Genomic DNA, 13,763 nt, shown 5'->3' with positions numbered 1-13,763 from the left:
ATCTGAAGAAAAAAAGAACTGCCAAATTTTCTAATTTCATCAACATGATCATAATCTACAAAATTTCATTAAAAAAAATATACATTATTAAGAAAGTTATGAGAGAGCAAACTAAACTGTAGTTATAATGATAATTATACTATCTGAACAAAAGGAAAAAATGCTGTAATAGACCAATGCATATTGATAGTTTTGATGTTATTCTGTATTTTCTGGCATACAAGTTGATGTAACACAATATAGTGAAAACATGTCATATAAACATCATCACTATTTTATCATTAGCGATGGTGTTTGAATTTCACATGGGATTTTAGTTCTTTAAAAATCGTTTTGGTCTATAAATCAACGTAACTTTTTTGGTTGTAAGCTTTGGTCTGAAAAATTTGACTTGCATGCCAGAAAATATGATAGGTAAATATTGTTACATTTTTAAACAACAACAAAATCAGCAATATTTCTTTGAGTGAGAGAAGATGGTAGTTGAGCTGAAAATTTGAAAATTACAAGTAATAAACATGAAGCAATGTAGACTTGTGATCAGCGACACAATCACATGAAAATGCTTCTGCTATGCTCTAACAGCACACAGTGTACAACAAAATGTAAAGTTCAGGCTAAAATATATTTTCGTGTGCTTGTTCTGCCTTTGTACATGACCAAGACCTCAATACGCGTTTATGTACAAAAGAGGAGTATATTACCAAGGAGTGTTGCTAGTAACATGTAGTCTGGTACAACCGGTTGTATGGGTAGGTCAGTGATAACTAGACTGGTTCCTTCTTCACCAAGCAAACTTAGTGAAGAGGATTGTGAAAGGTTGTTGGAAACCCATCAGAACAAAAACAGGATCTATTCCATCTCAATCACAGATTTCTTAATTTTTTTTTTTAACTAAACAGTTTGAAACTTCAAATACTGGTAGAATTTCTCACGTAGAACATGGTTTACTCTGAACGTTTTTGACAAAATTTCCTATTTTAGAAGTTATTTCGTGTTATAATTTGGGTAATTTCAACCAATCAATGACGTATTCGGTTGAAGAAAGCTACTGCTGTTTGCAATAGTAATCGAAGAGGAACAACTTCTGGGTCATCTCTACTAAATGTCACCACTCTATTTTATTTGTCACCTTTATCCTTCCTTCCTTTCTAGCCAGCACCGTGCATTCCTTACTTTTTCCTTTCCTCTACTCGTCACCTTTATCCCGTTGCTTGTATGAGGTGGTATCAAAAAGTGCCCAAACAGATGGCAGCACACAGTTGCTTGCACGGTGAAAGCTAGCAGTAACCTTCATGAGGCAGTGTGCTGAGTAACATTACTGTGTTTATTTCACAAGTTGTGAAATTTGTGTTTTTGTGATCACGTATAAGCTGTAGTCTGTGATTTTTGTCATGGACAAGAAGTTGGAAGAAAGAGCCAATATGAAATTTTGCATTAAACTTGGGAAGTCTGCTACAGAGACATTGAGCATACTTTGACAAGCTTACAGTGACAAGGTAATGGGTTATATGCAATGTTTCAAGTGGCAAGGGAGCTTCAAAATCGGAAGAACATCTCCGAAAGATGATGAGCGATCTGGAAGATTGGCCATGAGCATCACCCCTGGAAATGTTGACAAAATTCATCAGCTTATGCATGAGGATTGTCGGAGGACAATCAATGATGTTTTGAAGCGTTTGAGGGAGGACATTCAACAAAAGTGACAGGATCTGTGGAGCGTGAAGAATTGGATTCTTCACGATGACAATGCACTCTGTCATTGAGCTCTCCTCACTCAGGAGTTTCTTGTCAAAAACAACAAGATATTGCTTCTGCACCTGCCCTATTCACCTGCTGTTTTAACACTGTTATTAAGATTAAGAGCGAATTGCAGAATGTCCTTGACTCGCTTACAGAAAACAACTTCCAGGCTGAATTCCAAAAATGGCAGGAATGATAGGGCTGGTGTATTGCTGTGCAAGATGACTATTTTGAAGATGATATTAAAACTTAGATAAATAAGTTAATTAACCAATGCTGGTGTGTAGAGGTCCCCGTAACTTAGCGGTTCGGCAAAAGAGACGGATAGAATAAGTACTAGGCTTACAAAGAATAAGTTCTGGGGTCGATTTGCTCAACTAAAGGCGGTGCTCCAGCATGGCCACAGTCAAATGACTGAAAAGAGTAAAGAGTAGTCTGGGAACTTTTTAATACCACCTCATAATTATATTTTTTCAAAGAAGTTAACAGTAGAAAGCAGATGTTTCCATTTTTTCCCACAATAAAGATACAAAAAAAAAAAAACTTGTAATCTGTAATTTTGTTTTTATTTGTTTAATGACAAATAGATACATTTTAATAATACATGTAAAATAACGAAGCCTCACCTAAAACAGTGAATAATTAACATTGTGGGTCTCGATCACTGTCGCAGCTACTGCCTTTGTCAATGGATGCACGAATGACTTTGATTTCGATATTTTTTAAGGATCTATCAACAGAAGAGCTTTTAAAGTCTTTATTCTCTACCGTGACCTGCGGTATACATGCAGGTCTGTTTACAAGTGTTATATCCTCTTCGTCGACATCCACAACTGCATCAGGTGGTGTGTGCTTTTGGTTACCTTCCATTTCAGAGACCACAATTTTGGCAATGTCACTAATGCTATCGGTATCATCAAGTGAAATCTGACGCAACCGGTTGCGAATGACCCGTTCCATTCGATGGTGTTCGACTTCTTCTGCTTGTTTCAACGCTTTTTCTTCATTGTTCCAGAAATATTTCTCATCTTGATCGGAAAAAAATATACTACTTGTTGCGGGACTAGACGTTTCCATTAAGTATGACGTATCGATATCATCTGTAATGGTTGTATATTCTGGATTCAAAGAAGTTAAAAGAGATGGCATTTGGCCGGCGGAGGTCCCTGCTTGGTATTTCTCATACACACTGAAGCAACCGAACGTAACACTACTCGATGGCGAATTTGGGGTGTCAAGAGGGGAAACTGGTGTGTGACCAATGATAGCACCAGATTGGCTTTCAGCATCACGATTAAATTGAGTATCTTTTGGCTTCAAGAGATCAAGAGTCATAGTTTTGCCAGGAACTAAGGTAGCAGTGCGAGTATCAGACTCAATGGGAGCAGTGCTGTAAACACTTTTCTCTGGTAATGCTTCATTGAATTTCACTGAAGGAGCATTACATGATGTTGGTGATACATTTGGAGGAGAGTTATTGGAATTAAAACAGTCCTCTTGGACTTCTTCCGGCCGTAAGTTGACATGTAGGTTTGCAGTGACGTTACGCCGTTTCTGTAATTTTGACATGTTTGCATTAGAACTAGATTCATCTGTAGCATCTATATCATGGTTCTGCAAAGCTGCTTTCTGCATGGCGTCATGAAACTGGAAAAGAGACGGCCGTTTCATTTGTAAAGGACTGGTGTTGGCAAATTTAGGGCTACGGCTACAAAGACTCCAAGAACGTTTTAAACCAATAGATGGGCTTCTTTTGCTTAGCAATGATGGTCGATGATCAGAAAGTCTACACATACGATTTGAAACACTACCTCTTTTAGATAAACTCGGTCTAAATAATGAAGGTGCTGCGAGTTGATCTTTCTGAGGGTAAGTGGTTTTTGGACTACTGTTATCTTCCGTTGGTTGAAGAGATTCATCACTGGTATAGTCTATGTTTGTGTCTGCATCAGAGAAGACTGGATTCCGCTCGGTTGTTATAACTTCCTCTATAACAGCAAGAGAGTCACCCATCTGGGCAGCAATTTCTTCTAACCTACTTAATCTATAATCAATAGTTTGGTGAGACAGTTTTATTGCATTCTCTTTGGTATACATGTCTTCCATGCGTGTTGTGATATTATCAACCCTGCAAAATAAAATAATAAAAATTAATTTCTGATTTATCTGAGAGGAAAAACATTATTATCAATGAGTGAGAGAGCAGTTTATGACATCAAAGTGACAATGGGGTACAAACATATGAAGCCCAGTATACCCATCATGACTACCTGTCTGATAAGGGTACACCAGGCACATGCATCACAACCATATGTGCACATGACCTTGCAGGTGGGGCCCAGTTACAATTTTCTTCACATCAAGTAGCCCATCCTGCTCAAAAGGTTCCTGAATAAGGTTTGTTTAAGGATGATAAATGAAACACCTGTGTTTCCAGGGGTGAATTATTCAAACCCCAAAGAATTCCTCTCAACACATGGCTATGATGCTCCCCCACTACTTCTGCTCGTGATCAGAGATGCACATATTGTCAGCCACTAAGGGACATACTCAACTGATTAAGGCCAGGCAAATCTGTGGTACTGAGCAAAATATTTGCTGTAAGGCCATCTTTTTTATACCAAGATAAAACACGTACATGATAACACTTCCAATCAGTTAAGATCAAATGCCATGAGAGCCACCTCCTGGTACTATTATTATTATTATATTTCCGCCGAGGTTAACTTAGCCTTTTATCCTTTCGGGGTCAATAAATTAAGTACCAGTGAAATACTGGGGTTGATGTAATCAACTAGTCTCCTCCTATCAAAATTTCAGACCTTGTACTTTTAGTAGCAAGAATTATTATCGTTATTATTATTATTATGTGAGGGCGAATGGCTTAGTGGTTAGGGTGTTGCACTCATGATCGCTAAACCGTGGTTTCAGTTCCTAGACTGGGTGGCGTGTTGTGTTCTTGAGCAAAACACTTCATCTCACATTGCTCTGCGATCACTTCAACATCTGACGTGTGGCTCACAGTGCACCTGTTCAGACAATGTCAATTTGATGGAGCGAGTGATCTAATGTGTGACATGAACATTTGATCACTACAAACAAATCATTTTGTGCATGTCATTCAGCAAAAGCTTATCACTCATACGTCGTCTTTGATGGGAGAATTCATCATCATCATTATTATTATTTTTGAAATGGCGATGACAACAACATTGATAACCACTACCACTACCATCATCAATTTTAAGGCCCACTTTTTCCATGCTAGAATAGGTCAGATTAGATTTGTTAGGGGAAGTCTTTTTTTATAACTTGATGCTCTTCCTGTCACCAACCCTCATTGTTTCCAGTAGCAACCCAGGGGTGGCTATTTCCCTTGGGCTTGGCTTTCAAATGACAAGCAACTTGATGACTCAACCTGTTTTTGGGACAGATGTAAACAAAAACACTGTTGCTTTTTCGCATAGTGCCCAGACAGCTAGACATGCCTTTTGTCGCAGACTCAAGCAATGACATAGTGTACATAATGTGCAAACAATGTCAGGAAAATGGAAAGACACAAACACATACGCATGGAATATGGACTTTAAATGATGATGACAATGTAGGTTTTTCTCAGAAAAGTATGGCTGTAGGACTAGAGAAAGTATAGGGTTATGAGAGGTCCCTCTAGTCCTGTCTCACCAAGAACTGGTGAACCTCTCTAGCATTAGTGCAATGACAAAAATGAACCCAGTACACTCTGTAAAGTGGGTGGTATTAGAAAGTGGATCCAACCATAGAAATCAAACCAAATGTTGTGTATGAGCACTTGAACTTAAGGAGCAGTAAGCTTCCAATAGGAGACTGACTCGAACCAAGACAACCTATCCAACTCATGCCAGCATAGAAAGGAGATATGATGATGGTGGTGGTGGTAATGGTGGTGATGATGGTGTGATGATCATGTACTTCGATTTAAAAAAAAAATTTCTTCCACCCAAAAACGCATAGTTAAAATACCACTCACCTATCACTTATTACTCGAATACGTTCATCTGTGCTAGATTGAAATTTGCTGTCTTTCTCTCTAAAGTAATCTTCAACATTCTCTTCTTCAAAGGCATGTAATTTTTCAGTATCCTCATGTGATAAGAATAGTTCTGTATAATACATACACAAAAAAAGAAAAAAGAAAAAAAGTAGTAATTTTCTTTCAAGTTTAGAAACACAATAAATTTCAAAAAAAATATACACTCAAAATACTTTACAATTTATTGTAATGCAAAATGTTTTCTTTGAAATCTTTCTTTTAATAATTATCAATTTTTTTAATTAGTTGATAATTTTGAGTTGGACATTTTAAAAATTTATACTTATTTTCTTTCTAAACAAACAAACCCGCATATGTATTAGAACAGTTTTATGTAATGGAAAGGGAGTTGAGGATGGTCAATTGATGAAGCAAATATTTTGGAATATGGTGAAGATTTCTTATTTTCCAGTTTATCAACTGAGATATATATATATATTAGACTGGAGCCTGATGTTGCCATCCGGTTTCACCAGTCCTCAGTCAAATCGTCCAACCCATGCTAGCATGGAAAGCGGACGTTAAACGATGATATATAGATAGGAAGGACAACAAAAGAAAGAAAGAAAGAGACCTCGATATTATGTAAATAGAGGAATTTATCTGTAAAAGTATGTGACATTTATTCAGTAGCCATGATATATATGGAGAGAGGGTGAGAAAGAAAGAAAATAAAAGCAAAAAAGCTCTTAATTGCCATAGATTATTCTTTGATGCTTATACATAAATTCTCTCTCTCTCTCTCTCTCTATATATATATATATATACATATATATATATATATATACATATATATATATATATATATATATATATCATCATCATCGTTTAACGTCCGCTTTCCATGCTAGCATGGGTTGGACGATTTGACTGAGGACTGGGGAAACCAGATGGCTACACCAGGCTCCAATCTGATTTGGCAGAGTTTCTACAGCTGGCTATATATATATATATATATATACACACACACACACACATACACATATATACTAACATACACACATGCATGCACATGTATTCCTGTTTACTAGGCAAACATTACATAGTAACTCAATGGCTGAGAGTTTCATGCATTAGCACTTATCAAACTGGTTTCAAACTAGGGGGATTACTTTTATATAGACTAACTGAAGTGAACACATACATACACACATACTTAAATATAGCTGCAATCAACATTCAAAATAGGTAATTAAAAGTACTTTTATCTATATTACAAAAACGTTTATATCTTTTCTCTTTTTTTTACCAACAACTAATTACCTCTTCTTCATTATCATAATTGAGTAGTTAACAGTGAAAAACTATATATAAGTAGAAAATTTCAAAAGAAAATATTTCAGACAATTATATCATATGTAGCAAAATATTGAATTCAAATTTTGGCACAAAGCCAGCAATTTCGGAGGAGGGGATAAGTTGATTACATTGACTTCAGTTCTCAACAAGTGCTTATTTTATTGACCCTGGGAAGATGAAAAGCATGGATGACCTTGGCAGAATTTCAACTCAGGACATAAAGATGGATGAAATGCAGCCAAGCATTTTGTCCAGCAACTCAGCCACTGCCTTCATGTAGCAAAATATAATCTTGGTTTTTATATTTATTTCATCCTTTAGCATTCATCATATTGGTCTTCTTGACCAGAGATGACTAAACAATGATATCTTGATGCTGTGTTCTTATACAATACATGGCTGTCAATCTCAAATACTGGATATAGTTTATGATAGAATATGTATTTATTTTCATCCCTGAATGTTTTTGTTTGTACCTCTGGCTTTCCAATGCTGCCACAATAATATGATTCTGATTGGTCGCTCTATTTTAATAAACATTTTTTGCCAGTTGGTTGGATTGTCATGAGCCTTAGGACTCAAGGCCAGAGCTTACCATAGTTTCCATGGCATATAAATGACTTAGATTACAACACTCTCTCCTGAACAGGATGCTAGTCCATCACAGGGCTAACTTCCCTGCCATTGCTGGAACTCATTTGTAGCTGAGTGGGATGAAACAATGAGGAACGGAGTGTTTTGATCAAGAACACAATGCAACACCCTAACCATCAGGTCAATGTGAAGTAAAGTGCTTTGCCCAAGGACACAATGCACCTACTGGACTGGAAATTGAACCCATGACCTTATGATCAAGAACCCAGTTGCTCAACTGCTAGGTCACACATCTTAGATATAGTTTACTATCCCATCTTTCTTTCTTCCTCTCTCTAAAAAAAAAGGAAGAAAAAAACCCAACAGATTTTGCAAACTTGTAAAATGACCTATCAAATGATAATTGTAAATACAGAGAAGCATAAAAAGGGAGGGGGGGATTTCAGAACCACAAAGTACTATTAAAGCATTTGTATGTACTTTTATTATTTAAATGCCAAATGAAATTACAAGTCCAAAGAGAAAAGAGTTATTCTCCATGTATTTTTGTTTGTGTGTCTATGTGTAAACATAACTGTATTGAAATAGTGCAACTATTGGAAAGTTGTACAAAATATGAGAAATGTTATTTATTAAAACAATAATAATTTCCTATACTTTATATTGAGCTTAATGTTTAATGTATATAAAATAGATTTCTTCATTTTATTTAAAGGTGAATTTCTAAGGAAAAAAAAAGAAAGACCATCACAAAACACTTTTGGTGAAAGATTATTAAACTATACATAAGTTGGTTAGTTAATATTATAATCAAATTGTGCCAGCAATGGCCAAAAAATTATGTTTCTGTTTTGTCTACCTCCAAACACTAAACTGAAAATCTTTTCACAACAATGTGACTAAACTCATATCATTATACCAAGCAATATTTTTTGTATACAACTATTTTAAAGATAGTTAAAAGGGTAGCAAGGAGAGAAACCTTGTCAGTTTGGCATGTATATATATCTTAATCTATTAAAAGCACCTGTGCCAGTGCTGCGTAAATGCACCCATGTTGGTGGCACGTATAAAGCACCCAGCACACTCTGTTAAATGGTTGGTGTTAGGAAGGACATCCAGCCACAGAAACCATGCCACAACAGACAGTTGGAGACTGATCAGCTCCCTGCTTGCCAGCTCCATTTCAAACCATCCAATGCATGCAAGCATGGAAAGTGGACATTAGACAATGATGATGCTGATTCTTTGGACTCATCATTAAATATATAGTGCTTAGAAACAGGTGAGGGTTGGAGACATGAAGGACATCTAGTAATAAAAAAATCTATCTCAATAAACTTCATCTAACCCATGCAAGAAGGAAAAGTGAACAAATGATGATGATGGTATAGAGTAAGATAATTCTTTATAAAGCAAGTTAGTTGTTAGGTCTGCAATGTTAGGACACGAGGCCAGAGATTAACTCAGTTTTGATGGTGTATAAGTGACTGAGATTATAACAACAGTATTCCTGAACAGGACAGTGGTTTGTCACAGGGTTAGCTTCCCAGCTATTATTGGAACTCATCTACAGCTGAGAGGACTGAAGCAACATGAAATGAAGTGTTTTGCTCAATAATATAATGCATCAACCAGTTTGGGAATCAAAACCATGATCTTACGATCATGAATGCAATGCCTTCAACTAAGTGGGACTCTGTTAGTTATGACAACATGGGTCCCAGTTGATCCGCTCAATGGAACAGCCTGCTTGTGAAATTAATATGTAAGTGGCTGAGCACTCCACAGATACGCATACTTTTATCATAGTTCTCAGAAAGTCAGTGTGACACAGAATGTGGCAAGGTTGGCCCTTTGAAATACAGGTACTACTCATTTTTGTAAGCTGAATGGACTGGAGCAACAGGAAATAAAGTATTTTGCTCAAGGATACAATGCACCACCAGAAATCGAACTGATGGCTTTATGACCATGAACTGAATATCCTAACCACTAAGCTATGTGCCTCACTAGATTATGCATCTTCACCTGTTACTTGTAATAAAAAAAAAAGAAAGAAAAAAGGAAAATGGAAAAAGAAAGGATTATGTGACAAAGAATTACCTAAAATCTGAGCAAAATAAATATAAGCTAAAAATAAACAATATTGAATGCACATTTGAAATTCCAAGAGAATAATTAGTTTGGTACATTTCCCTTAAGCTAAAAATGTCCAAGAGTATACTAAGAATAGCCATGCGATATCTAATTCCAAAACATAACAATCACACTACAGTTATTTATTCTTGACGACAGCAAATCATTTGAAAGCATTTATTTTCCTCTTAACTAAAATGGTTTTAAGCAAAGAAACATTTCTATGATGACAGACATTAAATTTTGGTGAAGAACTACTGGAATTAATAGAGCAAATGGATTGTCTTCTAATGCTATCAACTCAGCTGTGAGCATAAAGTGCTCCCTATTTTCAATAAAGCTGACCAAGGTTAAGGTAGTGAAAGGTGACTTAATGGAAAGACATTTACTGTAAAATTGATTAAATTATTGGTAATGTACAGCTGTGTGGTTAGGAAGTTTGCTTCCTAACTACATGGCTTTGGGTTCAGTCCTGCTGCATGGCACCATGAGTGTCTTCTACTATAATCCTAGCCTAACCAAAGCCTTGTGAGTGAATTTGGTAAATGGAAACTAAAACCAATTCATCATGTATATATGTATGTAAATGTGTGTGTATGTTTGTGTCTCTCTCTCCCTTGGCATCATATGATAATTGTAAATGATTGCCACTGTCATATAAGCAGTGTCATTCGTTTTCAATATTCTGCAAAGAGATTCTTGGCCAGAGAAAATCTGCCTCTATCAACTCTGTCTGGTTCATGGAAAAGTGGATGTTAAAGCATTGCTGATGTATAAAAGGGCCAAAATAGATTTTCTTTTTCTTTGTACAGGAAAAATATATTTTTACGATATAGTGGTGAATTGGCACAATCATTAAAGCATCAAACAGACTGCTTCATGGTAGTTGTTCCAACTCACTGTACTCTGAGTTCAAATTCAACTGAGGTTCACTTTGCCATTTATCCTTTCAGGGCAGATGAAAAAAAAAGTATTAATCTAAGATGGTTTATTATACATTATCTACCTTCACTGTGGAAAGTTAGCATAAGAATCAAAATATATTTTAGCAATGGAACTAGAACTAAGTAAATATGATTATATTGTGCTGATGATAATATTCATTAAATTCTTCAAGTTATTCCAGCAACTCTGCAAAAACAAAAAAAATGTTCCTGCTTTTGTCCAGCTTCAAACACTAAACTGAAAACTTTTATTTGACTAAACTGAAAACTTTTATTTGAAAACTCTTTCTCATCATTTTACAGATAATCACAAATAAAGAATCTATAAGATATAATGCAAATAAGATTAATTGATAATTTTTAATGGGAAAAATGAATATGATTGATATTTAACCCTTTAATATTCAAGCCAGCCATATCCAGCTGCTCACAACTACCCTCAATATCATTCTAAAAATAAACAATCACATCATTGAAAAATCGAAGTTATAAGACAATGCATGATTAATTCAAAACAAGAGAATTTGATAGACTAATCTGAATGCAATAAGGCAAAACTATTAATGAGTAAGGTTCAATGAGAGAAACAGAAACATAAGCATAGCTTATTTGAAAGATTTAATATAGTTTGGTAATAATACTTACTGAGGCCATTATCAAAATAATCTCGTTTTCCCTGACACCTTCGTTTGATAAACTTTAAAGTAAGGAATAAATGGCTGAGTAAGATGAGAGGTGGAGGTAAAAGGGGTCGTAGCTCATATACAATAATGAGCTGATATCGTTGGAATTTCCAAATTTCTCTGGAATTAGCATTATTGCGAATGAATGTTGCACTAAAAAATTGAAAAAAGAAAAAAAGAAATTCTGTTGAATATGATTTTTTTTTTTCAAATTGTAAAAAACAATAATTCAGAAAATTAACAAATGAACAATTTTAATTAACCCTTTTGATACCAAGATTCTTGAGATGGCCCCTACTTCCCTTTTTAAAGTGATCTAAATCAGTGGTTCTCAACTGGGGGTCTATATAGGATTTTTGGGGTCCACTTAACAAATTGTATTTTAAAGGCCTCTAAAAAAATTTTGCTTCAGATGTATATATTAGTATGTACTGCAAGAAACAGCTTGGATTTTCTTCTCTAAAGTTTTAAATTGTTCAATCTGCACAAGGCAATGTGTGAAAAACAAAATAGGAATTTTGAAAGAAGTATCTTTAAACATTGAATGGCTATGGGGGTCCACCAGAACAAAATAGCAATCAAAGGAGTCCATAGGTAAAAAGTGGTAGAGAACCCCTGATCTAAATTAAAAACCTTGTAACAAAATTTCATGTTTATGTTCAGAACACTAACTTAATAAGGACAAAGTTATTTTACTAAACTCTTCATTATTTTCAAAATTTATTGAAATATAAACAATGTATTTCAATTGAAATTTGGTAACAAAAGGATTAAAACATGTTCTAAATGTGGCTATAACACTGAAATCAGAAATATGGATTATAGAAATATACAAGTTAAAGAATAATGAAATTCAATAGAAGATCATTTATATAGAGATACTTTAATGAGCTGCAATGAAAGAAATGTGTGTGTGAAAGTGAAATTTTTAATTGATGATATGAAAACAATTCCTCAACTGACAGATGCAAGAGAAAAATTTACTACTTGCAAACTACAATTGGATTGAGTGATAAGGAATTCATAAAATTATCTGAAAACAGAAATGCAAGAACATACAAACAGAAATTTAGAGGAGATTTTTTACCAGAAGGCAAATTTGCAAAATTTCTAAAGCGAAGATAGATATTTTTATCATATAGTAGTGAATTGGCACAATCATTAGGGCATTGAACAGACTGCTTCATGGCAGTTGTTCCAATTCTCTGTACTCTGAGTTCAAGTCAGCTTTTATCCTTTCTGGGCAGATGAAGGATGAAGTATCAATCTAAGATGGTGGAGTAGTGGAACTGTAAGAATATTAGACCAGATACTTTGTTGTATTTGTCCAGGCTCTTTGCATTTTGAGTTCCACCCAATTAAACCCCACCACCTAGCAGCTTGTGTGCCTTTAACAGATCCCATTTTATTGCAAGCATGTAGACCAGGTTCCTGGTCTGAGGATACCCCCTCCCTCCCACAAGTCTTGGAGGCCCTGTAAACGGTCATGGACATTGCCTTCCTTCCCGACTAAAAGGTAAGACAAATAAAAGAAGAGGAAGCCAGGTGAATGTTTCAAAACATTATTTCAACAAACTAATTAACTATATATATATATATATATATATATATATATATATATATATATATATATACCAGAGTAAGCATATAGATGTGAAACAAGATGGAAGAAATAGTACTCGAATACCAGAGGTAAAGTAATATGCTTTATTAAAAAGCAACAAAAATATCACAAAAACTGTTATTTTGCAGTTGCAGTAACCTTAATAATGTAGATTTTTTAGATATCAACTTAGATTTGCAATTAAATAAATTTAAACCCTACTGTAAGCCCAATGAAAAGCTATGTTATATTAGCAAAGAAACTAATCATCTACCCGTAATTCTTAAGAATCTAGTTAGTAATGTAGGAAGGTGAATATCATCAATCTCTTCAGATGAGACAGCATTTCAAAATGCAGCACTGTATTACAATAGTGCATTAAGGAAAAGCGAATTCTTAGAGAAGATCCAGTATAGTCAAGCTAATTCTAACAATAATAGACCACGTAGAACTAGAACTTGGAAAGTTTTGTGGTTTAAGCCCACATTTAATATAAGTAGGGAATTCTTAAAATTAGTTTCTAAACATTTTCAATCTAGCCATAAGTTCTATAGAAATTTTAATAGGACAACACTGAAGGTTAGGTATTCTTGTTGTAAAAACTTTGCCTCTTTTTATCAACCAACATAACACGAAAATTATTACAAACAACTACTGTACTGAATCTAATCTGAGGAACTGCAACT

At 34.9% G+C, this 13,763-nt stretch overlaps 1 protein-coding gene across 15 annotated transcripts in view; it reads right to left on the bottom strand.

Annotated features, from left to right (window-relative positions):
* Nucleotides 1-2,300: 2,300 nt before the first annotated feature.
* LOC106881649 (transient receptor potential cation channel subfamily M member 3) overlaps nt 2,301-13,763 on the bottom strand; it is a 701,312-nt gene continuing 689,849 nt past the window's right edge. For all 15 annotated transcript variants that reach the window (XM_089357688.1, XM_089357690.1, XM_052970748.2 and 12 more), the window contains 3 exons: nt 11,437-11,627; nt 5,753-5,885; nt 2,301-3,871 (listed from right to left, as the gene is read on the bottom strand). In XM_089357688.1, the coding sequence (XP_089213814.1) occupies nt 2,386-3,871; nt 5,753-5,885; nt 11,437-11,627 (1,810 nt within the window). In that variant the 3' untranslated portion in view covers nt 2,301-2,385. The remainder of the gene's footprint in view (nt 3,872-5,752; nt 5,886-11,436; nt 11,628-13,763) is intronic.

Source organism: Octopus bimaculoides, chromosome 9 (genome assembly GCF_046866305.1).
Source record: "Octopus bimaculoides isolate indiv1 chromosome 9, ASM4686630v1, whole genome shotgun sequence".
Lineage (NCBI taxonomy): Eukaryota > Metazoa > Mollusca > Cephalopoda > Octopoda > Octopodidae > Octopus > Octopus bimaculoides.
This window is presented reverse-complemented; position numbering and strand designations above follow the sequence as displayed.